This window comes from Rhododendron vialii, chromosome 7a (assembly GCF_030253575.1).
Source record: "Rhododendron vialii isolate Sample 1 chromosome 7a, ASM3025357v1".
NCBI classification, from domain to species: domain Eukaryota; kingdom Viridiplantae; phylum Streptophyta; class Magnoliopsida; order Ericales; family Ericaceae; genus Rhododendron; species Rhododendron vialii.
In genome coordinates this window covers 25832452-25858335 of record NC_080563.1, presented here as the reverse complement: position 1 = coordinate 25858335, position 25884 = coordinate 25832452, and the positions used below count along the sequence as shown (strand labels likewise).

General features: G+C 45.3%; 1 protein-coding gene across 2 annotated transcripts in view; it reads right to left on the bottom strand.

The window, feature by feature from the left end:
* The window catches only part of LOC131334522 (ATP-dependent DNA helicase Q-like 2), a 54157-nt gene that overhangs the window by 7920 nt on the left and 20353 nt on the right, over positions 1–25884 (bottom strand). For both annotated transcript variants that reach the window (XM_058369567.1, XM_058369566.1), the window contains one exon: positions 5142–5220. In XM_058369567.1, coding sequence (XP_058225550.1) covers positions 5142–5220 — 79 coding nt within the window. The remainder of the gene's footprint in view (positions 1–5141; positions 5221–25884) is intronic.

Here is a 25884-nt window from a genome sequence, read left to right as displayed (position 1 = left end):
TTGAACTTTAGATAAATCAATGTAGCAGAAATTGTACTTCTCTTTCTCTACCTACCCTTTTATAGGGGAAGATTCGAAGGGGCGCGCGGGAAACGAAGCGACGCTCCCCGAATCATCAGATCCTTAACACGTGGCGATCATCGAACGGCCCGTACCGAAAGGCCTGCACGAAAGTCGGGGCACTACTTACCGAGCCACTGAGCGGTTGACACGTGTCCCCGATGGGACGTTTCGTACCAATCAATTGATGCGGCACATGCCAAGGCGTTTTACACCACGAGATAGCCTGGCAAGGATCAACATGTGGCTCTTAGGGCTGGGGCTATACATCTGATGAATCCCGAGGCCGCCTTCTGCTTCGGTTATTTACAAACAAAGGACTCCAACAATGTGGCAGTTCGTGAGCATAATCAACTCCCCTGAGCTCGAAGATGATGCTCCAGCGAGTTAAGGGGCTATTGTAGTTGCTCCGGAAATTGGGGCTCGGACCACTCACCAAGTCACGGTGCACCGAGCGATATCAAGGAGATCCCCGCCCCTCGCTCCACGTAGGGCCCTAGGACCCTCGATGTTCCCTCGGAAGATCACTCGATAGGAGGAGTCCGGCTAAGCTTCGTCGCTATCTAAAGGTACCGAGCGTACTCGGCCCCTACACCCCAAGGCCGCTTGAGGAAAGAAGGTTTCGACAGGAGGGCCCCAGACGGTTATGCCAGGAGGATAATCAATGGGGGCTGGCCTGGCCCTGTGCTCCGTAACTGCCTTATCCCATTCGTCACGTATGACATCATTCAAGGTGGTTACCCGAGCGTACCCTTCACGCGCTAGCTTGGAGGCCAAGTAAACCAAGGTCTATAAATACAAAGGGACACTAGCCTAGAGGGTATGTCATTCTACCCTAACCCTAGACCTATACACTTCTCCCTACATCTAACTTGATCGTCGAAGGGTCACTGGGCTACCACAACCCTAGTGACTTGTTACAGGTCAGGCGGCGGGCACGCAGAGCGGCGAAGGAACCGAAATCGACCCACGATCAAGATCCCGATAAATCGAACCCCCACAATGCTCTTTCTCGTTTTATTGATGATCATGGGATACTTCACCAATCTTCTTGCGCTCGGACTCCACAACAAAATGGGGTTGCCGAACGTAAGATCAGAGACACATATATGAGGTTATGCGCACCATGTTAATATAGATGCAGGTCCCTAAATCTTACTGGAGTGATGCTGTTCTTACAGCCTGTTACTTGATTAACCGTATGCCCTCCACTGTTCTTGGTGGTCAGATACCTCACAAAGTTTTATTTCTTGGTCGTCCACTCATTACCCCCTCGAGTATTCAAGTGCACATGTTATGTTCATGCGCATGATCCTGACCGGAGCAAACTTGACCCCCGGTCGATCCGATGTGTCTTTCTTGGTTATTCGCGCACTCAGAAAGGGTATAAGTGTTACTCACCCTCTCTTCGTCGTCACTTTGTGTGTGCTGATGTCACCTTTAATGAGTCATTGTCTTTCTTCTCGAGTACACCTAAGTCTGAGTATATACTTTTTGAATCTGATTATGTTATTCCTAGAGATGTTCCTCCTGTTCTTGTGCCACCCATGCAAGTATATATTCGTCGGCAACATGTACTAACAGCCCCACCAGTGCCTACCACTGCACCTCCTCCGTCCCAAGATCCGGTTCCTCCATCACCACCACCACCGCCACCTCGTATTGCTCTTCGCAAAGGTATTCGGTCTTGCACTTCTCATCCTATTGCTCGGTTTGTTTTCTATGATCATCCATCTTCGTCCCTTCGTGCTTTTACTACTTCTGTTTCATCCATTTCTGTTTCTAACACTGTTCAGGAGACCTTATCTATTTCTAAGTGGCGAACAGCTATGGAGGCAGCGATGTCTGCTCTTCATGACAATAGCACTTGGGAGTTGGTTCCTCTTCCACTAGGGAAGTCCACCGACATGTCGGTGGGTATTTACAGTCAAGTATAATCCAGATGGCACAGTCGAACGGTACAAGGCCCGTCTTGTGGCCAAAGGCTATACCCAGACGTATGGAGTTGATTATGTGGAGACTCTCTCTGGTGGCCAAAATTACCTTTGTTTGTTTTCTTATTTCTGTGGCCGCCAATCTTGGTTGGCCCTTGTTCCAGTTGAATGTCAAGAATGCGTTTCTACATGGTGATCTGCTTGAGGAGGTATATATGGAGCAACCTCTTGGGTTTGTTGCTCAAAGGGAGCGTTCTCAGGTGTGTCGCCTTCGCAAAGCTCTCTATGGTTCTTAAACAGTCACCTCGAGCTTGGTTTGGCAGGTTTAGTGATGCTGTGTTGCAGTTTGGTATGCGTCGCTCTCATTCTGATCATTCTGTCTTCTTTAATCAGTCTGATCGGGAGATAGTAGTGTTGATTGTGTATGTGAATGATATCATTATTACTGGGAATGATCAGAAAGGTATTGAGCTAAAATATTTTCTACGACGTCAGTTTCACACCAAAGATTTGGATAAGCTACAATATTTGTTGGGTATTGAGGTAGCAAGATCCACGGAGGGGATTAGTCTATCCCAAAGAAAGTATACGCTGGATGTTCTAGAGGAGACTGGTTTATTTGGAGCAAAACCTGTGGAGACTCTTATGGATCCAAACTTCAAACTATGTGTTGATCAGGGGGGATATTTCCTCATCCAGACCGTTATCGTCGCTTGGTAGGCAAATTATCTCACCAATACACGACTTGATATTTCATTTGCTGTCAGTATGATAAGTCAGTTCATGTTAGCCCCTCGTCTTCCACATTGGGAAGCTTGTCTTCGTATTGTGAAGTATCTCAAGGCTAATCCTCGATGTGGTCTATTCTATCATTCAAATGGTCATTTGCGTGTTGAGGCCTTTACCGATGTTGATTGGGTTGGATCACCATCTGATAGACGATCAACAACTGGATACTATACTTTTGTTGGTGGAAATTTAGTTACCTGGAAGAGCAAGAAACAAATTGTTGTTGCTTGGTCCAGAAGCAGAATACCGTGCCATGGCTCATACTATATGCAAGGTTGTATGGTTGAAGCTTTGCTCAAGGAGTTGGGGTTTGGCGTACAGTTACATATTCCTATGTATTGTGATAATAAGGCATCAATACATATCGCTTCGAATCCAGTATTTCATGAGAGAACCAAACATATTGAAGTAGATTGTCATATTGTTCGGGAGAAGATAGATAGTGGCATGTTGGCTACCCATTTCGTGTCTACAGGAGCTCAGTTAGCAGATATCTTCACTAAACCGTTATTCAAACCACGTTTAGAATTACTATGTAACAAGCTAGGATTTTGTGATATTTACTCTCCAGCTTGAGGGAGAGTGTTAGGATAAGAGTTTAGACTTAGTCCCACATTGGTTGGTTACGTTATGTAATTAGCTCTTACAAAATATAAATGAAGCTCTCGTGTCAGGGTTAATTAACACCCTATACACTTCTTTCTATCTCTTACAACAGATGGGAAGCAAAAATAAGCACAAGTTTTTTAGCACGGTTACTGTGGAAAAGAATATACTTATTTACATCAGTTCTATTTCCCTTCTAAATTTCCTTCCCCTGGACAAATGCAAGATTTAGCCTTAGTGTAATTGTTCATTGGGGGTTATATATTCATAGATGATGACGACGACAAAACTGATAAATTGCTAGATGAGGGTATTTTGTTAGTTGCCGAGACTCTAATCAAAAGCTGTATGGTTCGTACAAAGATTGTTAGATCAAGGATCATCCATAGTAGTTTGGTAGTTAAATGGTCATTATTAATTTAATACTTGCATTAATATTCATCTAGATGTATTAAACACATGTTAGTAGGTTCAATGTATGCATTTATATCTAGGTTCATTCACACATCTTTTTGAATGTATTCATTAATTAGATTCATTTCATTTAGAGTTCTAGGAATTCGAAGAGTCTTTCCCATGGATTATAAATTGAGATGTAATCTTTCATTTGGAATAGAGTTGATTAATGAATTGAGTTTTACAAGGCTGAGGCCATTGTAATTGGGGTTTGGGCTGCGGTCCTTCCTTGCAGAAACCGCCTAACCCTTGCGAGGGTGATGCAGCTCTATCTCTCTTCTCTCTCTTCTTCTTTCCTTTCTCCTTCTAAGTGCACTTATCCAAATAATATTCTCATTCCCCACCCAAAACCACCATGATTCTAATTGTAGGCGGCAATATTCTTTGTGTCCTAAAACCGTCCTACATCAATAGACCCCTCCCTTGCAACTTTTACTTGGTACCAGACTTGCTCAACTAATGACACTGAAACCACCATAGTAAAAATTTATGGGTGCAATAGTTTATCAATTCATGTTCCGATACCTAAGTGTTCAATGGTACCATGAGCTTATGGTCATTTGGATTTGAATGGAAACCACCTAGTTGTGTTGTAAAACCACCTCTGGTGATTCAAAGTCTACGTGCGAGCCCAAAATCACATACAGATGTTCTTTTTTTCCCCAGTAATTTTCAATTTACCAAAAAGTAGTCTTTTATCTTTCTCCAACAATAAGCTAGCCAAATCAGAAAAAAGGTTGCCCTGCCATACAAAGGAAGCTGCTGAATGGCAATTTAAGGTAAACGACTTCCCTAACTAAAACTGGACCATCAAATCTGGAACCAACTCAAACAATTTGACAGCAGCTAAAGAAAACTACAAAATATAACGTGAAGGCCTTAAAGAAGATGAAGCAAAGTGGTGTGTCTACTTGCATGCACAGCTCTAGAAGTGAATGCATGTATTTGTTAGCGTTATCACAGTAAAGATCACACATCCACCCATCTGGAAGATGCAAGACATTGATTGTAACTAAGAATTTTCTTGCATTATTTTCCCCATCTAAATGCATTGGGTTACATTGGAGTATGAGGAAGAATGTGATGGCTCTTATATGAATTTTTAACCATGAGATTTGCATTGGTCATATGAAAATATAAGTGAGCCATCTTGATTGCATTATACAGAATTTAGCAGGACTGTATGACATCACCATCCACCACAAATGCATCATATTGTGACATAGCCAACCTTCAGTAATTATTACTTATTCCTTTAAACACAAATGAAAGTCATAAAACAGCAGTCATCAGTACCTTGCAACACTTGCTTTGCAAGAGGTCCAATTGTTACATAAGCATTGGTCGAATAAGCTGTGTGCTGAAATTCTTCTTTCTGCATAAAACAGAAGCATTTTAAATACCTAATATTGCAGAGCATATTGCCATATTTCATTTCGTTTGATCAACTAGTGATGAGATGAAACACGGTTATTTCGACGATGCTCCCCTCTTTGATGAATATCCTAATGACAAACTTGAAGGTGTTCTTGAAGATTGTGTCTTTGAGATTGAAGATGAGTTCGAAGATTTGCCCATCTTCGTTGAATCTCCAAATGAAGACTTTGGAGGTGAATTTGAAGATTTGCCCGTCTTTGATTAGTTTGGTGTTGATAATGAAGAGGGAATGCTTATTGATATGTTCAAGGAAAGTTTCCTTCGGCCTAGACAAGATGGTGAGGAACTTTTGGAGGAGTGTTATAGAGAAGAGGGAAGTCATGACCTTGAGATTGAAGATTGCTCTCAATAATTGAGTTTCAAGTTGCCTTTGGTACAAGACACTCAACTTGAAGAGTATGGGAATAATTTGGAAGCTCCACTTTTTTATGAAGGGTTGAACCGAAGGTCGAGGATTGCTTCCAAGTGTTGTTGCGGTACATTGGTCCCTAAATCAACAATTCTCTCCACACCCATCCCTGGACTTCACCAAAAGAAGCGGAAGCACTCGTGGGACAATTTGAAGACTCCTTGGGTATGGTGTTCCCTCGAGCGAGTCTTGGGTATGATGTGGTGCACGTTCTTAAATCTTTGAATGATGAGTGGTCAAAGTATATATTGGGAGTATATGTTCCGAGATCTTTTGATAGTGTTTTGCTATACCGAAGACATGCCAAATGGATTGCTTATTCACACCTAAGTATGGCTGTGGTGGATGTATACAAGAAGAAGCTCATACTGAAGATTGGTTGTGATGAGGGTGATGTTGATCAAGGAAATGCAGCCACATGTGTAATTCAGAGCTGCATAATAATCACTTCTATATTTTCTTTATTAAGTTGTCTTTTGTCTTGTGTCCAACTTGAGGACAAGTTGTTTTCTTTAGAGAGGGGGTGTATGATGCAGTAGCTTTGAGGGTACTTATGTCATTTGAGTGTCCTTAGTGTTAGGAGAGTCTTGAGTCTATAAATAGGTGAGTTAGTTTTTCATTTGTTAGCTTTTGATTATTAAGAATATTCAATATATTGATTGGGACGTAGTTTCTCTCTACCCTTTGGGGTTTATTCCCTTGAATGGGATTTTACTCATTTCTTTGAATCTTTAATTCCCTTTGCTATTTTGATTGCATCAACTAGACACAATAGGGTCATAAAAAGCTGATGCAATAGAAGTGAAAGGAAGGTGCTACATCATCTACAGATTTCCTTACCAACTTGACAGGTAATGTAACATCTGGCTTAGTTACATCATCTACAGATTTCCTTATTGTATATTCTCTAACTTTATTATGCTCTAATTTTATGCAGAAAACACACGAGAAGTTTCATTTCCGAAGTTTTCCTTCGGAATGACACTTGTAACCCCTGTGGTTGCAAACTTGCAATACTTGTATGGATTACCAGGTGTTTCCATAATGATACTGACCTACTCTCATGTTCAGATGCTTTTAAATAGCCTCCATGCCAGTGGAAATAGTTGCAACTGAAGTACTGAACTGACTCTAAAGAACAGTTTCCTGGTGCAACTTTTAAATCAAAATGGTTTTCTCAACTATAATGGCATAGTTCTTCATTACAATTTGTCCTAACTATTTTTTCTTTTCATGTGGTCAATTCTCCAAAGGTTTTCAGTTATTGAACTTACTCGAGGCTGGGAGAGTAACTTTTATCCAAGGCATATCATGGAATTTTTCTTTCCCTCGCACAAGTAGTAATAGCAAATGTTCACTAAACATGGCAAGATGTTCGATAATTCGGCAAATGTCAAAGGAGTTGAACTGTAATTTTTTGCATTCCCCTACAGTTTTATCAAAAGACTTGAGCATAATTTTCATCTTTTTTTTTTTTCTTTCTGCTTTCCCTTGTGCTTAATTATTCACAAGATTCTGCTTAGGATAAGAAATTTTGCACCAAATACTGACAGCAGTATTTCTTCCCTTGCGCATAACTCCTGAGCAAAACAGTATTACACAAGATTATTACGGCTACACCTTTGCATATATGTTCCTACAAACAGTATTTCTTCCCTTGCAATGCATAACTCCTGAGCAAAAAAGAATTACACAAGATTATTGCGGCTACACCTTTGCATATATGTTCCTACAAACAATCACAAGATGTGTCATTGCACAAGAAGTGGAGGAAACTGTTGGAGCTTGACCCACATTGGTTAAATATAACCTCCAAACCTAATATATGAGCCTGTGTGACCTCTCCACTTATTGCCAATTGGTTTTGAGTTGGATGCTTTAACATGGTATCAGAGCTAGGTTTTCGGAGGCTTTTGGACAAGACTCTATGTCGTTAATTGTTGGTTCCCCCTTTGTTTGTTGTTAATAATTGATTGTTGTCGTATGTGTTGAATCGTTTGTTTACCTCACCATGTGCGAGTCAGGGGTCGCACGTGCAAGAGAGTGTTGGAGCTTGTCCCACATTGGTTAAATTTAACCTCCAAACCTAGTATATGAACCTAAGCGGCCTCTCCACTCATTACCAATTGGTTTTGAGACAGATGCTTTAACTACTCCAGAAATTATTAATGGTAGAAGGTAGTAGGTACATGGAATCAGCTCCGCCCTATTGGCATAGTTGAGTAATTGCTAGGCTGAACTTCACCCAATGGCGTTCCGCCACATGGCTGCTCAGCAGCCCTTCAATGGAGGTCCACTAGCTCCAATGTTCTAAAAGTTGCTAAGCGCTAGTCAGGCAGTCGGCCACCTTCGAGCGATTAATCGGATTAATCGGTGCATATTAATTAGTAATCGGCAATTAATCGTTAGTCGGACCTAATCAGATAGGCCCCGCCAACGATTAATTTGCGATTAATTCCTTGTTTTAGAACATTGACTAGCTCCTGAGGTGGCTTGGGGCTATATGGTTATAACCCAATCTAAGAGACAAGTCCTCTTAAGGACTTAAGCTGCATAGCTAAGCTCCCAATTTATTGGCTAAGGAACCACCCTATCGGGGACTTTAGGATCATGGCCTTATGGTGGGACTTCCGGATCATGGTTGAAGATGATCTAAGCTCCTTGGCCAAGAGAACTCTCAGCATTAAGTGCTCTTAGCATTAAGAATTGCCATTCAGTTGCTAGACCTTGGTGGTTCTGTTGGCAGGAAACTCATCCCTAAAGTCATCGTCACCATGGGCTGGGGAGCAAGGCCCAAGTTGCTTGGGACCAAAGGAAGAGCATTGAATGGAGGCTTGAGCTCCATCTGAGGGCCTACACCCACTTCAGGGGTTAGAACTCAAACCAGTCGTAGAGAGAGAGGGAGACCCATTGACCAAAGGACAATTCGTCAGATTTCAAATCATACAAACCACCCCAACCTTTAGACAACCTTTGACCTCGTTTGACTTTCATAACTACCCTTGACACCGTTGCAGCCTCCGAGGTCCCATGATCCGAAACCCTATGTACCACTGACCTCTGGTGCGAAGACCTCATAGGCCTGCCAGTGGGGGGGGGGGGGGGCTACGACCAAAAATCAATCATATGACTCTAGAGAAAGAAAATCCCCAATTGGGATGCAAGAGTGCTTGGCTCACAAAATAACAATTCCAATTTATAACTAACCACAGACCAAGGCCTTAATGCCCTATTTTTCGGAGGGAGGAGGAGGCCGAGTATGTTATCTGAGAGCTTGCAAAGGAGGGAGAACAAGAAACAACGCACATTCTACTGCATGATCCAATTGATTACAAGAATAACATAACAAGCTAAGTTAAAAAGACAACGGAGAAACCCTAATTAATCGCTTATTAACGTTATGACTAAACTACCCTAGAAATAATATAACATTTACAAATATATACATTCAAAGTATCCTAGTCCACCCATATCCAGTGGTTGGTTGTTTGTTATGCGAGGCCGGAGAGCATCAAGAGCTTGCCAAGGAGGAAACGAAAGCGAGCAATGGTGTGCTTCTTAGTGAAGAAGTTGGCTAACTGAAGAGTGGAAGAGACAAATGGGAGAGCAATGGTGCCTGACTCAAGATGGTGGTGAACAAAATGACAATCAATTTCAATATGTTTGGTGCACTCATGAAAGACTGAATTATGGGCAATTTGAATGGCACTCTTTTATTATCACAATAAAGAGGCATAGGAGAAGAGAGAGCAACAACCATATCCGATAAAAGCCAACGCAGCCAAATAACCTCAGAAGTGGCATGAGCCATAGCACGATACTTAGCTTTGGCAGTAGAACGAGCAATAAAAGATTGTTTTTTGCTTTTCCATGAAATAAGAGAATCACCCAAAAAACGAAGCCATAGGTAGACTTTCTATCAGAGATATCCCCAGCCCAGTCGGCATCCGCATAAGCCTGAAGTGTCGAAGTCCAAAGAAGAAGAGAGAAGTAAACATTGGAACATAGTGCCGCGAACATAACACAGAATACGAAGCAAGACAGCCCAATGCATAGACCGAGGAGCACAAACTAACTAACAATATGCATAGCAATGGCAATATCTGGCTGAGTGACCGTGAGATAACAAGACAACCAACTAGCTCGCGATACTCAGTAGGATCAGCAAGTGGAACCCCATCTATACTAGAAAACTTAACATGAAGCTCAATAGGAGTATCGACAGTTTTGTCATCGGTAAGTTGAGCAGAATGAAGGATATCAGTTACATAGTTTGAGACAAAAGATAACCTTTAGTAGAGGAGGCAACCTCAATACCAAGAAAATAGCGAATGCCCCAAATCTTTCATTTTGAACTCCTGAAATAAATGACGTTTGACCTCATTGATGGCAGCAGAGTCAGAACCAGTAATAATCATGTCGTCAACACAAGAGCAAGATGAGAACTACACCATGAGGAGTGCGCTGAACAAAGAGAGCAGACTCATGAGTGCTAGGCTGAAAACCAATCTAAAGAACCACATCATGAAAACGTGCATACCAAGCACGAGGAGATTGTTTGAGACCATACAGAGCACGACGGAGACGACAAACCATGCCAGAATCATGAGAGAAACCCAAAGGGGGGTGCTTATAAACTTCCACAGACAAATAGCCATTAAAGAACGCATTTTTAACATCCAACTGATAGAGAGGCCATTGGTGCATAGCAGCAATAGCAATCAAAGTACAAACAGTGGTCATCATTTCAATAGGAGCAAAAGTCTCATACTGTAAAACGAGAGATTGAATTGGGAACCCAAAAAATTAGGGTTTATTTCTCATTACGTTATACTTATACAAATGTAATATGTAATTACACATTAGACTCTTATCTCCTAATCTACTTACATAAGAGATTAAATGTAAACTACAAATAATTACACATAAACCCATAACTTAACACTCCCTCTTAAGTTTGTGCGAAGATATCAATCTAGCCCAACTTGAACACAATGGGGTGGAAACTCTTGCTACCAAGCCCTTTTGTGAATTTGTCAGCCAATTGATCTTCAAATCTCACAAAAGGCATACATATCAAACCTGCACTCAGCTTCTCCTTGATGAAGTGCCTGTCAATCTCTATATGCTTCGTTCTGTCATGTTGAACAGGATTATGAGCAATGTTGATGGCAGCTTTATTGTCACAGTAGAGTTTCATAGGACCATTGTCAGTAATTCTCAAATCACGTAACACGGTTTGGAGCCACAAGAGCTCACAAACGCCATGAGCCATAGCTCTGTACTCAGCTTCTGCACTAGACCTGGCAATCACTGATTGCTTCTTACTTCGCCAAGTAACCAAATTTCCCCCAATGAAAATACAATAGTCAGAAGTAGAGCGTCTATCATCCACAGAACCAGCCTAATCAGCATCAGTAAATGTCTCCAATCGCAGGTGACCATGATTAGAGAACATAATTCCCTTTCCTAGAGCTGATTTGAGGTACCTCAAGATACAATAAACTGCATCCAGATGCGAAGCACGAGGATCATGCATAAACTGACTAACAACGCTCACAGCATAAGTAACATCTGGTCGAGTGTGAGCTAAGTATATCAGTCAACCCACAAGTCGCTGATATCTTTCCTTGTCAGTTTACTCCCCCACATTGCCACTAATATGATGATTCGCCTCACTAGGAGAATTTGCAGGTCTACAGCCCGACATACTTGTTTCTTCCAAAAGATCAAGTGTATACTTTTGTTAGGAGATAAAAATACCTCTATCAAATCTTGCCTCTTCCATGCCAAGAAAGTATCTTAGTGATCCCAAATCCTTAATCTCGAATTCTTGAGCCAAACTAAATTTGAGATTAAGAATTTCATTCACATCATTGCCTGTCATTATTATATCATCAACATACACAATAAGGACAGCAATCTTACCAGCGCCTCCCTTGATGAACATAGTATGATCTGCATGGCTCTGTTTGTATCCAAACCCCAACATAGCCTTGAAAAATTTGTCAAACCACGCTCTAAGTGATTGCTTCAGCCCATATAGGGCCTTCGTCAATCTACATACCTTCCTTTCAACCTCAGAGGAAAAGAAACCTAGTTGTACGTCTATATACACCTCCTCTTCTAACTCACTATGGAGGAATGCATTTTTCACATCAAACTGGTGAAGGGGCCAATTCAAATTGGCAGCACAAGAAAGCAGAGCTCGCACAGTGTTCATCTTTGCTACTGGTGCAAACATCGCCTCATAGTCAATACCATAGGTTTGAGTAAACCCCTTGGCAACAAGTCTCGCCTTGTATCTCTCAACTGTACCATCAGCATTCTGCTTAACAATGAAAACCCACTTGCATCCTACTGATTTCTTTCTTCCTAGAAGTGATACTAGCTCCCAAGTGCCATTCTTTTTCAAAGTTGCCATCTCTTCTACCATATCTCCTTTCCACTTAGGTATTATGAATGCATCCTGCCAATTCTGTGGAATACATATAGAAGAAAGAGACGAAACAAAGGCATGGTATGAAGGAGATAAACGATCATCAGAGACAAATTGAGAGATGGGATGTTAAGTACATGACCTAACACCTTTCCAAAGAGCAATACGAAGATTATCAGACTCAATAAAGGGAGGTTCAATAGGATAAGATTTATTACCAGATAATTTAGCTGAGGAATCCGGAACTGGAGTAAGTGATTGTAATTGACAATGTGGTATTACACATGAGGACTTTCCTTTATTCTGTCTAATGTAGGTCTTTAAGTTAGACCATTTTAGCCGCTGTGGTAGTTCCTCAATATTGTCACCAATGTCAAGAGTTGCTCCTTCAGCGGATATTGGTTCCTCTCTAAATTGTTTCATCTCCCCCTCACCATGATTATAAACAGAGGTAAACATCTCTTCCTCCCTCATCTTTTCCTGGCGATGCTCCCCCTAAAGAGATAGAGTGGAGGGGGAGTAAAAGAACACTGTTTTCCAAAAAGTAACATCCATAAATACATAAAACTTTCTAGAGTGAGGATCATAACATTTATAGCCCTTCTGGGTAGAAGAGTACCCAATAAAGACACACTTATGGGCTTTAGGACCTAAGGATGAGTGCATGAACAAAACGCACAACCAAACACCCGCGGTAGGAGAGTGGTGACACAAGAACTATGAGGAAGACACTCAATATGAGTTTTGAACCGGAAAACACTAGATGGCATACGGTTGATAAGATAAGTAGCAGTCAAAATCGCCTTTTCCCATAAAAATTTGGGAACATTCATGGTGAATAAAAGAGAGCGAGCTACCTCAGCAAGACAACGATTCTTGCGTTCAGCAACTCCATTTTGTTGTGGAGTGTCAACACAAGTCGTTTGATAAAGAATGCCATTTTCTTCTAGGAAAGCCCTAAAATTCCTATCTATATACTCAGTCTCATTGTCACTACATAGAATTTTAATATTCGTATCAAATTGAGTGCGAACCATGGCATAAAAAGATTTAAAACAAGAAAAAACGTCACTTTTTGATTTAAGTAAATACACCCAAGTAACACGAGAATAACAGTCAATAAAAGTGATAAACCACCGAAAACCTTTAAGAGAGGTAATAGAGGAAGGACCCCAAACATCAGAATGGATAACTGTAAAAGGAGACGCACTCCATTTATTAATAGGTTCATAAGATGAATATTTATGTTTTCCAAGCTCACAGCCTTCACAAAAAAAAAAAAAACTGACTCTTAGGACAATGCTTTATTAAATTAGGAAAAAGTTTCTCTAAAATTCCAAAGTAGAGATGACTCAATTGACGGTGCCACTGATGTAACATAGTAAGAGCTAGAGCTAGACCCGTATCTGCTTGTAGAGCAAGACCACATGACATGGGTAAACGAGGTGCAGACTCCAAAAAATAGAGGCCACCATGTGATTTACCACTGCCAATCACCTTTTCCGTATCCAGTTCCTGAAAGACACAATTAGGAAAAAAGGTCACAGAACAATTGGCAGAACGAGTAAGGATACTAACAGACATAAGATTAGTGGCAAAGTTGGGAATATGTAAAACTGAAGAGAGAGAGATAGAGGGAGATTAATGAACGGAACTCTTCCCAGAGATAGGAGAGAATGACCCATCTACTATTTGGACCTTTTCCTTATCAAAACAAGTAGAGTAAGAATCAAACACAGAGGAACATCCAGTCATGTGATCTAAGGCACCAGAATCGATAATCCAAGAAATAGCAGAAGAGGCAGAAATGCATTAGTCGAGATACCTGTCTGAGCAAAATAGGATGAAGTAGGAGCTACTCTGGAAGAGGAAGCTATAGTAGATGGAGAATCAGCCAGAGCCATAAGGCGCCTGAGAGTTTGTATCTCCCCCTGAGAGAAACCACCAACATGATCAGATGACGCCTAAATCCCAGAATCAGGCAAGGTGCCAATTGTAGACTCCGAAACATGGGCCTGGGCCCGAGAATGCACCGAACCACGACCATGGCCACCGCGTCCACCCCCGCGCCCACGAGAAGGCTTGTCATGTAGCTTCCAACAAAAATCTCTGGTATGAGCAGTGTTGTGGCAAAAATCACGCTGGAGTGACGCACCGGCAGGAGGCCCGCTGCTAGTAGACTAGGACTTGCCACCCTAAAGAATAGGCCCACTATCAAAACCAAAATGACCCTGAAGAGTAACAACCATGGCAGAATGATAAAAAATATGAGGGTGCAACATAGCACCCCTCCTACTCTCCTCCTGCTGAACAATAAAATAGGCCTCTCCCAAGGATGGAAACGAAACACGACCCAACACCTGCACTCTAATCGGATCAAGCTCCAAATCAAGACCAGTAAAAAAGTCATAAATATGCTCTTTCTCCATCCTTTTTAGCCAATTAGCAGCATCCACAGTACAAACAGCCTGAAAGCCTTGATAATAATCAAATTCCCCCCAAGCTCCACTCAAGTCAACAAAATACACAGCAACAGAACAATAATTTTGCTCCAATGTACGGAGCCTCTTCCCCAACTCAAAACATTGTGCATCATTTACCTTACTGAGAATAGGTCTAGGCTGCAGTAGTCTAAATCTGATGTGGAGTATCAAGCAGCAGGAAAGTATGGCAACTATCAGTTCTCATAGAGTTAAATAACCAGGTCATGACTAGTGATTTTTGAGATTTAAACTTCTTGAATTCGACCGTCCAATAGGTGGAGTAACAGCGCCCTCGATGAACACTGACATCCCTTTGGCCTCAATAGCCAAAGTAAAAGTACGAGACCAAATCAAATAGTTGGTACCATCCAACTTAATATGGCAAATATCCAGAGAAAAATTATCTAGAGTCCCTACACGACTCAACTCATCTTTTGTATCAGCGGAAGCCTTGTTTTTCTCCTCTGACATTTTAAGAGCAGACCAGCAACTCCAAATACAGAAGACCAAATCAACCCAGCGGTAAACAGCCTTAAGGCAACATAAATCGCAGCAACCAAGTCTAACCCAACTATATGAACTGAAATCTACAGACCCACCCAGTATCTGGAAGTTCCAAAAAACAAGCCTACACAACCTTAGGCAACACAAAAACTGACAAACACACCTATACAGGATCGAAAAGGACAACAGAAGATGGTGCAAAAGGCTGGATAGTTCCCGGCGAGAACAGGTGATGTCGGAAATAGATTATAACTCAAGATCTGAGTCGGAAAAGGGTCGGTGAGCCTCCGGCGAGTATGGGTGACATCTGAAAATGGTTGGCGAGTACTGATGTTCAAGAAACACGAGTGGATCTTCAAGAAACACCACTGGATCTTCAAGACGAGGGCTAATGAAGGTTGGGTGTTGATCACAAAAGGAGCCCCAGGTAACGTGGTGCTCTGATACCATGTAAAACAAGAGATAGAATTGGGAACCCAAAAAATTAGGGTTTATTTCTCATTACATTATACTTATACAAATGTAATCTGTAATTACACATTAGACTCTTATCTCCTAATCTACTTACATAAGAAATTAAATGTAAACTACAACTAATTACATATAAACCCATAACTTAACAAATACCATACTCCTGAGAGAAGCCCTGTGCAACTAAGCGGGCCTTATACCGCTCCAAAGAACCATCAGAATGAGTCTTAACTTTGAAACTCATTTGCAGCCAATAAAATTCTTATCCTTTGGGAGAGGAACCAATTCCAAGTTTGAGTATTAGCAAGAGCAGTGAGCTCGTCATTCATAGCTTTCACCCAATTAGGATCATTACAAGCTTCTTTATAGTTTTGAGTTTCAAAATAGGTATGTATACGAGATAAGAAAGGATAGGAAGAAGAAAAACAAGTATTAGTAAAACCAAGTCTTATCGGAGGGTGACAACCACGAGTAGGATAGCGGCGGTCATGGGATTAGAGTCTGTTGAAGCAGAAGTAGGGCGACGGGTATTGTAGTGGCCTCGGTTACCGTCTCGGTAACCTGGCCAAATGGTTTGAACCGATGTCCCGTGATGGTCTGACCCGCAACTTGGTAAAAGCTAAATGGTCCCGAGGATGATGTTCGATTTATCGCTCGATGACAAGACCTTTGTATCTACTTCGGTAATTATCAACAACACAGAGTGTATCCGTTCCTGCGCTCCCGAAACCTCCTAAGAAAAGTAGTTACGCCAGATGGGCCCATAAAGATTGTGCGGCAAGTGTAATCATTGGGATCAAATCTGGCCATGTGCTCCGTATCCGCTTTGCCCCATTTGTCACATATGACGTCATCCGAGGCGGTTACCCGAGCGTACTCTCCGCGCGCTAGCTTGGAGACCAAGTAAACCTAGATCTATAAATACAAAGGGATACTCACCTGGAGAGATATGCCATTCTACCCTAACCCTAGATTTATATTCTTCCCCTAAGATCTAACTTGATCATCGAAGGATCAATGGCTATCCCAGCCCTAGTGACTTGTTGCAGGTTCAGCATCAAGGGCACGGAGCCGCGGAGGAAGGAACCTAACCCGAACTACGGTCAAGGTCCCGTCAAATCGAACCCACACAATTGGCGACTCTGCTGGGGACCTAGCCATCCTCTCAACGTTCATCTCCTTCTCTCCAGAAAACTCCATTCATCGTTCCTACTTCAGATATGGTGGAGGTCGAAGAAACGCACCGCAGTGACACCACCCTAGGGCTTGGCCCCCTCGGGGACCATAACTTAGCCTCCGGCGGAGCCAACGCCCTGGGGAAAGCTCATATGTCCATCGGAGTCGGAGCCGGGACCTTAACACCGAACGAGGGCCCGTCCTTCGAACTCCACACAAACATCTGCCACCTAGAACGGAAAATCGACGACCTAACAACGGTCGTGGAATGAGACAAGCATGTTTGGGACGAGTTGGCAGAGATCAAGCATCCCCTACAGATCTCCCCATCTCATTCCTCCGGGAGCCATGGTGGAAGAAAAAGCCATCATAGCCCTCCCTGCAGTTGCGAAGGAGGCCACCTGGTGGAGCTCCGACCTCGGCCCTCAGTCAAAGACCGCCTCGAGCCACCAGGTGCAGAGGATGGTCGAACCGAAAGGGGTGCGTGGCATAGGGAACATTCCTGTTCCCCTAAGCAACCTCGTCGGAAATCATCCACCAGCGAGAGGCTCGGAGCATGAAACGTCTCTGCCTCTTCCACTCATTCAGTTCGGATCAGCAAGGGGCAGCATGAATCTACCCCAAGCTTTACAAGGGCTACCAAGGAAGACGACAGTCTCTTGGAGTTCCAGACGAAGGGATACCGTGAGCATCTAAAAAACGCCTGAACCAAAAGCCCTATTGTCTCACACCCTAAAGAAACCCGTAACAGAAGCCCAGTCATCGAGCGCCTCGAGCCTTCCCCTCGGGATAGCTACCGAAGAGACCGCCACGAGATCTCCCCCCATAAGTCGGCAAGCATCGTTCTGAAGAGAAAGGAGTATGAAAGGTTGGATAAGCTTGTCCCGAAGAAGCGTACAGCAACCAAGCGTCCAGATGGTTCCGACCGTTCGATTCGACATCATCGCGACGCCAGACTCGAAAGACTCACGACCTCTCCCATCACGAGAGAGATTGACTCAGTCCCCCCCCCCCCCCCCCCCCAAAAGGGATTTACCCAACTCAAATTTGCCAAGTATGATGGCAAGACCGAGGCGTACACTCATTTGGTTCCATACAAACTCGTTATGTCTCTCTTCCTCCGAAATGAACCTTCGGACGATGCCTCCTTGTGCAAGGTTTTCCCTACCAACCTCGGGAACCTAGGTCTCACATGGTTTAACTAGCTCCAAGCCTCGTTCGACTCCCTCTGTGATGCCTTCATGGCTCGGTTCGTCACGAGCAACAAGCACGAGGAGGAGATCGATTCTCTCCTCACTCTCCAAAAATGAAACGACGAAACGCTCTGCCAGTACGCCGGTCGCTACTGGGAGTAATTCAATGAAATAGAGGGTTGTGACAGTGTCATCTCGGCCTGAGGATTCAACCTTGGTCTTACTTCCCAGGACGAACAGGTCTACAACGATCTCGCCCGCCACAAGCCCAATTCCATGAAAGACCTCATGACTCGCATCAAGGGCTGGTGCTAGCTCATCGAATCCAAAGTTGAGAGGGCCATCGAGAAGCTCACGAGCTCAAAGACAGTGTCAGCCTCGGCGACTGCTCCGGCTCCCACACTTGTTTGAACCCCTAAGAAACAGGTCAACAACATCAAGCAGTCCCCGAGGAAGGTACCGAAGCCAAGCGATTTCAATGCAGAGAAAACAGTCTTTACCGTGCCTATCTACCGGATCATCGACCAAGAAAAAAAAATCAGCCTTTCTTCTCCTTCCCAAACCAAAAACTCGGCACCAAGAACGGGAAAATCAAGAACCCTATCATACGATGTAGTTACCACAACGAGCAAGGTCGCTTTACCACTGTCTGCAAGCCCTTCAAGGCCTACTTGGAGCAGCTTGTCGTAGGAGGCTATCTTGGTAACCTCATTGACCACGAGAAGACCAGGGCTCGAGCACAGCGTGCCGAGAACCATACTGAAGAAGAAGTTCAAATGATCCACGGCCCTCTAAACTCTGAGGTCGCTCGTATCATCCTTGCGGAGCTGAACGACGCTTCTTCTTCCAAACAAGTCATGTTGGTCAATCCCGAGCCAAAGCGCGCCAGAACCGACGATGGTTCCAAATGGACCATTACCTTTCCGAGGCCCCACTCCTCGTCACGCCTCGGGACCAGAAGGACTTGTTCCTATACCTGGCCGTCTCTCCGCACACTATAAGCTCAGTGCTTCATCCGTGCCGAGCTGAACAACGCTTCTTCTTCCAAACAAGTCATGTTGGTCAATCCCGAGCCAAAGCGCGCCAGAACCGACGATGGTTCCACATGGACCATAACCTTTCCGAGGCCCCACTCCTCGTCACGCCTCGGGACCAGGAGGACTTGTTCCTATACAGTCATCTCTCCCGCACGCTATAAGCTCGGTGCTCGTCCGATAGGAAGGACGGGAGCCCCAACCCATCTACTACTCCAGTAAGATAATGACCCCCGCCGAGACACGCTATCTACCACTGGAAAAACTTGTTATCGCCCGCATCTCAGCCTCAAGGAAGCTCGCTCACTACCAGTCACACCGAATCATCGTCCTCACCGAGTACCCTCTTAAGTCTCTCCTCCAGAAGGCGAACCTTTCTAACCGAATCTCTCAGTGGGTTGTCGAGCTTGCGAACTATGAAATCCATTTCTAACCTCGGACAGTAATCAAAGCTCAGGTCCTTGCCGACTTCATCGCCGAACTCACTCTGGCCGATTCTCCTGCTTCGGCTCCAGCTCCAAGCACCAAAGCCATACTCCAGGTGAACCCGAGCACTACCTGGAAGCTTTTCCACGGAGATGTATGGAAGATGTATGTCTACGGCGCCTCCAACAGCCGAGGCGCAGGAGCCGGAGTCGTCCTCCTCTCCCCTTCCGGCGTCTTACACGAAAGCTCCCTCTCTATCAACTTCCCAGCCTCCAACAACGAGGCTGAGTACGAAGCACTAATCTCCGGGCTTAAAACGGCCAAAGCCCTGGGCATCAAAGAACTTGTGGTTTACAGTGATTCCCAATTAGTGGTTAACCAGCTCTCGGAGGAATATGAAGCACGGGTCAACCGAATGCGTACTTACCTTAGCGCTGCCGTCCGACTCATTGAAAATTTCAAAGCTATCCGAGTCGAACATATCTCCAGGGAACAGAATGCCCACGTCGACGCCCTTGTAGGGCTTGCCTCGGCTTGCTCCTCCTCAGGACATCGCTCTATCTCTTTCAGCTCCATTGACAAGCCCAGTTTCGAACTTGAAATATTGAATCAAGAGGTACTCAGCATAGAGCTCGGCCCGAGCTGGATGGATGAAATCATTGGCTACCTGCGAAATGATGTCCTCCCCACCGACAAGAAGGACGCTCACCGACTCCGCAGTAAAGCCGCTCTCTTTTGGCTCAATCCGAACGGTAAACTTTACCGAAGATCATTTACCGACCCGTATCTGTTGGTCGCACACCCCCACCAAGTACCGGGCATCATCGAAGAGCTCCATGCCGGTGATAGTTGTTGTCACTCCGGTGGGCGGTCCCTCACTCACCGAGCCATCTCTCAAGGGTATTGGTGGCTAACAATGAAGAAGGATTCTGAAGAGTTTGTCAAGTGTTGTAGGAAATGCTAGATGTTCAGCCCCATTATCCACCAGCCGGCTCGAGACCTTAGCCCCCTCACCAGCCCTTGGCCTTTCTCTCAATGGGGCATAGATATCGTCGGTAAGCTCTCCATTGCTCCCCGTGGGTTCAAGTTCCTCATAACGCCACCGACTATTTCTCAAAATGGGTCGAAGCCGAGCCCTTGGTCACTATTGAAGAAACAGACGTCATTTGTTTCGTTTGGCGAAATATCATCTCTCGCTTCAGTGTTCCCTTCGCCATGATCACGGACAACGGACAGCAGTTTACCGGGCAGAAATACCGGTCCCTATTAGACGAACACGGCATCAAATGGGACACATCCACTCCGGCTTACCCCCAAGGTAATGGGCAGACCGAGGCTGCAAACAAGGCAATTTCATCCGGGCTTAAGCGCCGACTCGAGTCACGCCGGGGCAAATGGTCCGAAGAGCTACCCAGGGTACTCTGGGGCTATAGTACTACACCTCGGCGATCCATCGGTCGCACTCCCTTCTCTTTGGCATTTGGAATGGAGGCTGTCATTCCCCTCCAAGTCGGGCTCCCAACAATGCGTACCGAAAATTTCGACGAGTCGGTGAATAACGACAACATCGCTTCGGATCTCGACTTGGCCGAGAAGGAACGCGAAAACGCAAGGATCAAGCTCGCATCGTACCAACAAGAAGTTGCCAAGGGCTACAACCGTAGCGTCCGTCTTAGGTCGTTCAAACCTGAAGACCTCGTCTGTAAGAAAGTGGTGGAGAAGTCCAAGAAAAGGAAGCTAATGCCCAATTGGGAGGGCCCCTACCGAGTCCTTAAGCACCTTGATTCGGGAAATTCCAAGATGGAGAAGCTGGACGGTTCTCCTATTGCTAAGTCCTAGAACGCAAACAACCTAAAGAAGTTCTATGACTAGCAGCGCTTCAGCTCCGAGGACCCGCCGACTTCCTTTTTCTTATTTTCCAGTATTCATCTTCTAAGTAATTTTGTTTCGGGAACAACTTGCTGATGTAACGACGGTACCAAACAAGTATCAATGAGAATTTCCTTTTCTTGCCAATGCTTGTCCTTCCTGTTTCTGTTGCTTACTTTTCCCACTCGGTTCGTTGTCAATCGGACCGTTTTATATCGACTTCAGGGATTATGTCTTCTCCTGGGTAATACCCTCGGACAAAATTCCCTCAAAGTCTCCCCGGCCTTCGCGGTCGTCTGGACTTTCAGTCGTTTGCCACAAGGATACTCGACTTTTTCCCGAGCCCCTTATACCGATCCACCAATAGTCATTCACTGCTCGGTTTTCCTGCATCCCGAAGTCCTGGCCAACGCCAGCTCCCCTTCGAGACCCCAGCCCAAATCCCTTAGCAGCCCCACCCTATCATGAATGTGTCCACCACTCAACTAAATTCCTAACAATTAGCCGAGGCTCCATAGTCCGAAGCAGGCGCATAAAAACTCAAAGTTACTAAAATACTTGCTTCGGATTAGGTCGTTCGGCCCCTTCCGACCTTGCCTGAGGCAGGGGCTTTTCGGAAATCGACCCCTGCTCCTCGTTTCCTTCCTTTCATGTCTACATCGCAGCCCGAAGCAGAGGGCAACCGCAAACCATCTTTTTCTCAACTATCTTTGAATATGTTTGGCAAATGCTTCGGTTAAACTTGTTTTACAATTCCACAAGTCTCACCAAAGCAGGGTGAACAACACCCTAGCAGCAACCATAAATTCGTACAAGCATTTGATAAACATAACGTTCGGGAAAAGAAAACATTTGTTCACACAAGCATCTCAAGGATGAAAACACATATGAGAAAAAAAGCATTCATGTACCGAAAACCACGAAGCAAATATATGGTGCAAGTTTAAATCCTACCGAGGATCTGGCTTGGGCGAGTTGTTCGGCGCCATTCCTTCTCAACTATTACATAACTTGGGAACGGGAAACTCCAAATGTCCGGAGCCGTCCAATCAAAAACAAGTAAATCAAAAAGTTCAAAGTATTTTTCAGAGAAGAGGGGTGGAGTTCTCCCATGCATCAGCAGGAGCAAGGGCATTGGGATCAGCCTGGTTCTCGAGTGCCTGCAACTCCTCAGGCTTCGGGACCACTTCATCTTCTTCTTCGGGCAGCACGAGCTCTGCGGAAGGTGGCTGGTGCATGGCTCGGGGCTCTGAATCCTCAGGGAGATCAAGTTTGCTTAACAGGGCTTCGTGCCCGAAGCGTAACCCATCCAGGAAGCGATCCCTGTGCAGCTCAGCCTCAATCTCCCGAACTTGTTTCTTGTATTCCACTCCGACCGCGTCCTAGCATTCGTCGTAGCCCTTATTCCTCGCGAACTCGACCTCTTGGGCTTCGGTAACCCTCAGGGTGTTAGCGTCCTCCTCGGCCTCTGCCCTCGGCGAGTACCCGCTCCCTGTCGCATCTTTGAAAGTTGGCCAAGTAGAGATCACAGGTCTCCCTAGCCACCTTCAAATCATCCTCCCTTTGTGCAAGGGCCTTCTTCAACTCTTTGATTTCTTGCTCATGCGCCTTGCACCGGTCATTAACCACTAATGCCCAAGCGCCAGCCTGCCAACAAGAAAACCGAAGTATTACAAAGAGTAAAATTCCCAATTCAGGGGAAGAAATGAAATATTATTGCAAAGACTTACATTGAGGAGTGCCTGTGCGATCTCCCCGGTGAGGTACTCGGTGCAGCCTTGCACAGCTTTGGCATCCCTCGGCAGAATGCAAGCCCGGAGCACCCTAAACGCTGTACCGATATTAGAAACACTATCGGCACGGTGGATTTGGCGTCCGGCATAATGGCGGAACTCCGGAGCCCAAGGGAGATCCCTCGATGGGATCCTGGTCTCGGTGTCGGTTTCTCCACCAGTCTCCCCCTCGCGCTCTTCCTCCTCCTCCGCGATCAGAATGGTTTCCGGCTCCTTCCCCTAAGCACCGTCTCCCTTCTCATGCCGAGCCCTCTTCTCCAGGGGCCCTTTGGGAGAAACAGGAACCACACTTGAGGTCTCGGCACCAAGCATACCAGAGATTGAGTCTGCGCCTCGGCCCTTCAGCCTTTGGCGTCTCAGATTCAGCACTTCCCCACCTCGGCCGGCCATTTCTCCACTTAGCCTCGTCTTTTCAGGCATTTCTCGGTCAATCTCTTCGCGTACAGTTCCCCGAGGCCCGGAGATGCTCCCTTCTGCTTCGGTTGTCCCTTCTCTTCCTCTTCCTTGTCCCTGCCCTGCTCTCGGAACCCCCTGCTGTCTCGGTCTCTTCTTCAGATAGCTCGTGTAAGTCGGGACATAGCCAAGCAAGTCGGGGGCGTATCGGCTTGTGAGCGGGATGGCGAAAGCAGCTGTGATGCGAAATCGGACTGCCCTCTCCCGAAGCCCTTGCATGACACCATCAACTACAAGTAACCTACAAAAAAAGGGAGATAGCAAAGTCAGTATATACAAGGCATAACGAAATATGCAAAATATAAACTAAGGGAGAAGGTCCACAAACCGGGAGAGCCGGCCCCGAACTGGACCGTGGTTGCAATGTCAATACTCTCTCCGGGTCCGAACATGAAATTCCCAGTGACCGAGACGTATATGCTCGCCCACTCCTCAGAGCATATGGTCTATCAAAAACTCGTCGTATCCTATCCAGCAGGAGAGGTAATACCGGTTGTTCTCTCGGTTGACCCCTACCAAGTAAACCCCAAAAAGCTCATCCAGTCCGAACGTAAGGTTGTATTGTCTCCTCAGCTCAATATTGTATTGTCTCCTCAGCTCAATAATGCTCATGATAATAAGATAGGAGTTAATCGTGAGCTGGGAGGAGGTAAGAGATAGGGTCCGAAGTACCCGACACACGAACTGATGCAAAAGAAACCGGAACCCCCCCCCCCCCCCCCGTGATGGCCATTAGGGGAAAGATCAACTCCCCCGGTCGGTGTGGAAGCTCATGGGGATCGGTGTTCGGTAATAGCTGAACCTAGACGTCTGGGGGGACGCTATAAACCCTCTTGAATTCCGCGTAGGCCGGCGCTGTACCGTTTAAGTATTGATTCAAAAAAGGGCACGGCCTCATCGGTCTTTGTCGTCCTCGAACCTCTTCGGGAGCATTCGCGTAGGGTCCCGGCCTTTGGTCTGAAGTGCTGGGAGCCTCTGTCATCCTGGGGTCAAAGGTGGTCACCTAACACGGGGATCTCAAAGGCTCGATGGGCTCGATGTAATCCACTGGGGTTCGAAAGAAGGCTCGGATCCGAAGCGCTTCGTGGATGTCCTCGGGAATATCAACGGGTAAAGAAGCAGAGCTACTAGAATTGTCTGAGGAGAGTTTAATGACCATTCACCCCTACCTAACAGAGAAAGATATGCAAAAACCTGTTGCTATATGCCTAGGGGAAAGCAAGAATGTCTGATGCTCGGGACAGAATGGTCGTCACTCTTCGGAACCTTTAGATCTCGGTCTTTATCAAGAGCACTCTTCCCCGAGAAGAGTCCCTGTGGTCTGTAACTATTCCTATGGTCTCGGGATGAAGATAGGCCTCAGGAAGGATTTAGGCCTTGGGAAGAACATGAACAGCGCCGGAAAAATCCAGCGCCGCCATGAACCAGACGATGCGAGCGGTTGCTCAGCCGCAATGCATGCTAAAAACGACGAAAGGCTTGAAGAAAATGATCAAAACATGAAGTTTAATGTTTGAAGATCATAATACCTAAGTTTCGTGCAAAGATCCGTTGTCAAATCGCTCGAAATCTTGGTTAAGGGTAAGTTGCAGCGGTGGAAGAGTTTCAACACCGGAGAAGAGGAAAAAGTAACCGTCTCTCTTCATCTCTCCGATTTATAGAGGGGCGTTCGAAGGGCTGCGCGGGAAACGAAGCGTCATGCACCGAGCTGTCTGATCTCTGACACGTGTCCTCATCCGACAGTCAGTAGCGGAGGTTCTGCCCCGAGGTCAGAGCGTCGAATTAACGAACCATTGGCATGCTGACACAGTCCCCCGAAAGGACGTTTCGTACCAATCAACTAACACGGCGCGTGCCAAGACAGCTTTCAATCCCTGGTACCTCGGCGATGATCAACACGTGGCTCCGACAGCTGGGGCTGACGTCTGACAACTACCGAAGTCGCTCATCGCCTCAGTGACATAAATGTACAAGATTCGGGCATGGCGTTTCGTGAGAATGGTCAACTCCCTAGAGTCGAAAAGCAACGCTCCAGGAAGTTAAGGGGCTATTGTAGTGGACTCGGTTACCGTCTTGGTAACCTGGCCAAATGGTTTGAACTGATGTCCCGTGATGGTTTGACCCGCAACTTGGTAAAAGCTAAATGGTCCCGAGGATGCTGTTCGGTTTATCGCTCGATGACAAGACCTCTGTATCTGCTTCGGTAATTATCAACACCACAAAGTGTATCCGTTCCGGTGCTCCCGAAGCCTCCTAAGAAAAGTAGTTGCGCCAGATGGGCCCATGAAGATTATGCGGCAAGTGTAATCATTGGGATCAGATCTGGCCATGTGCTCCGTAACCGCTTTGCCC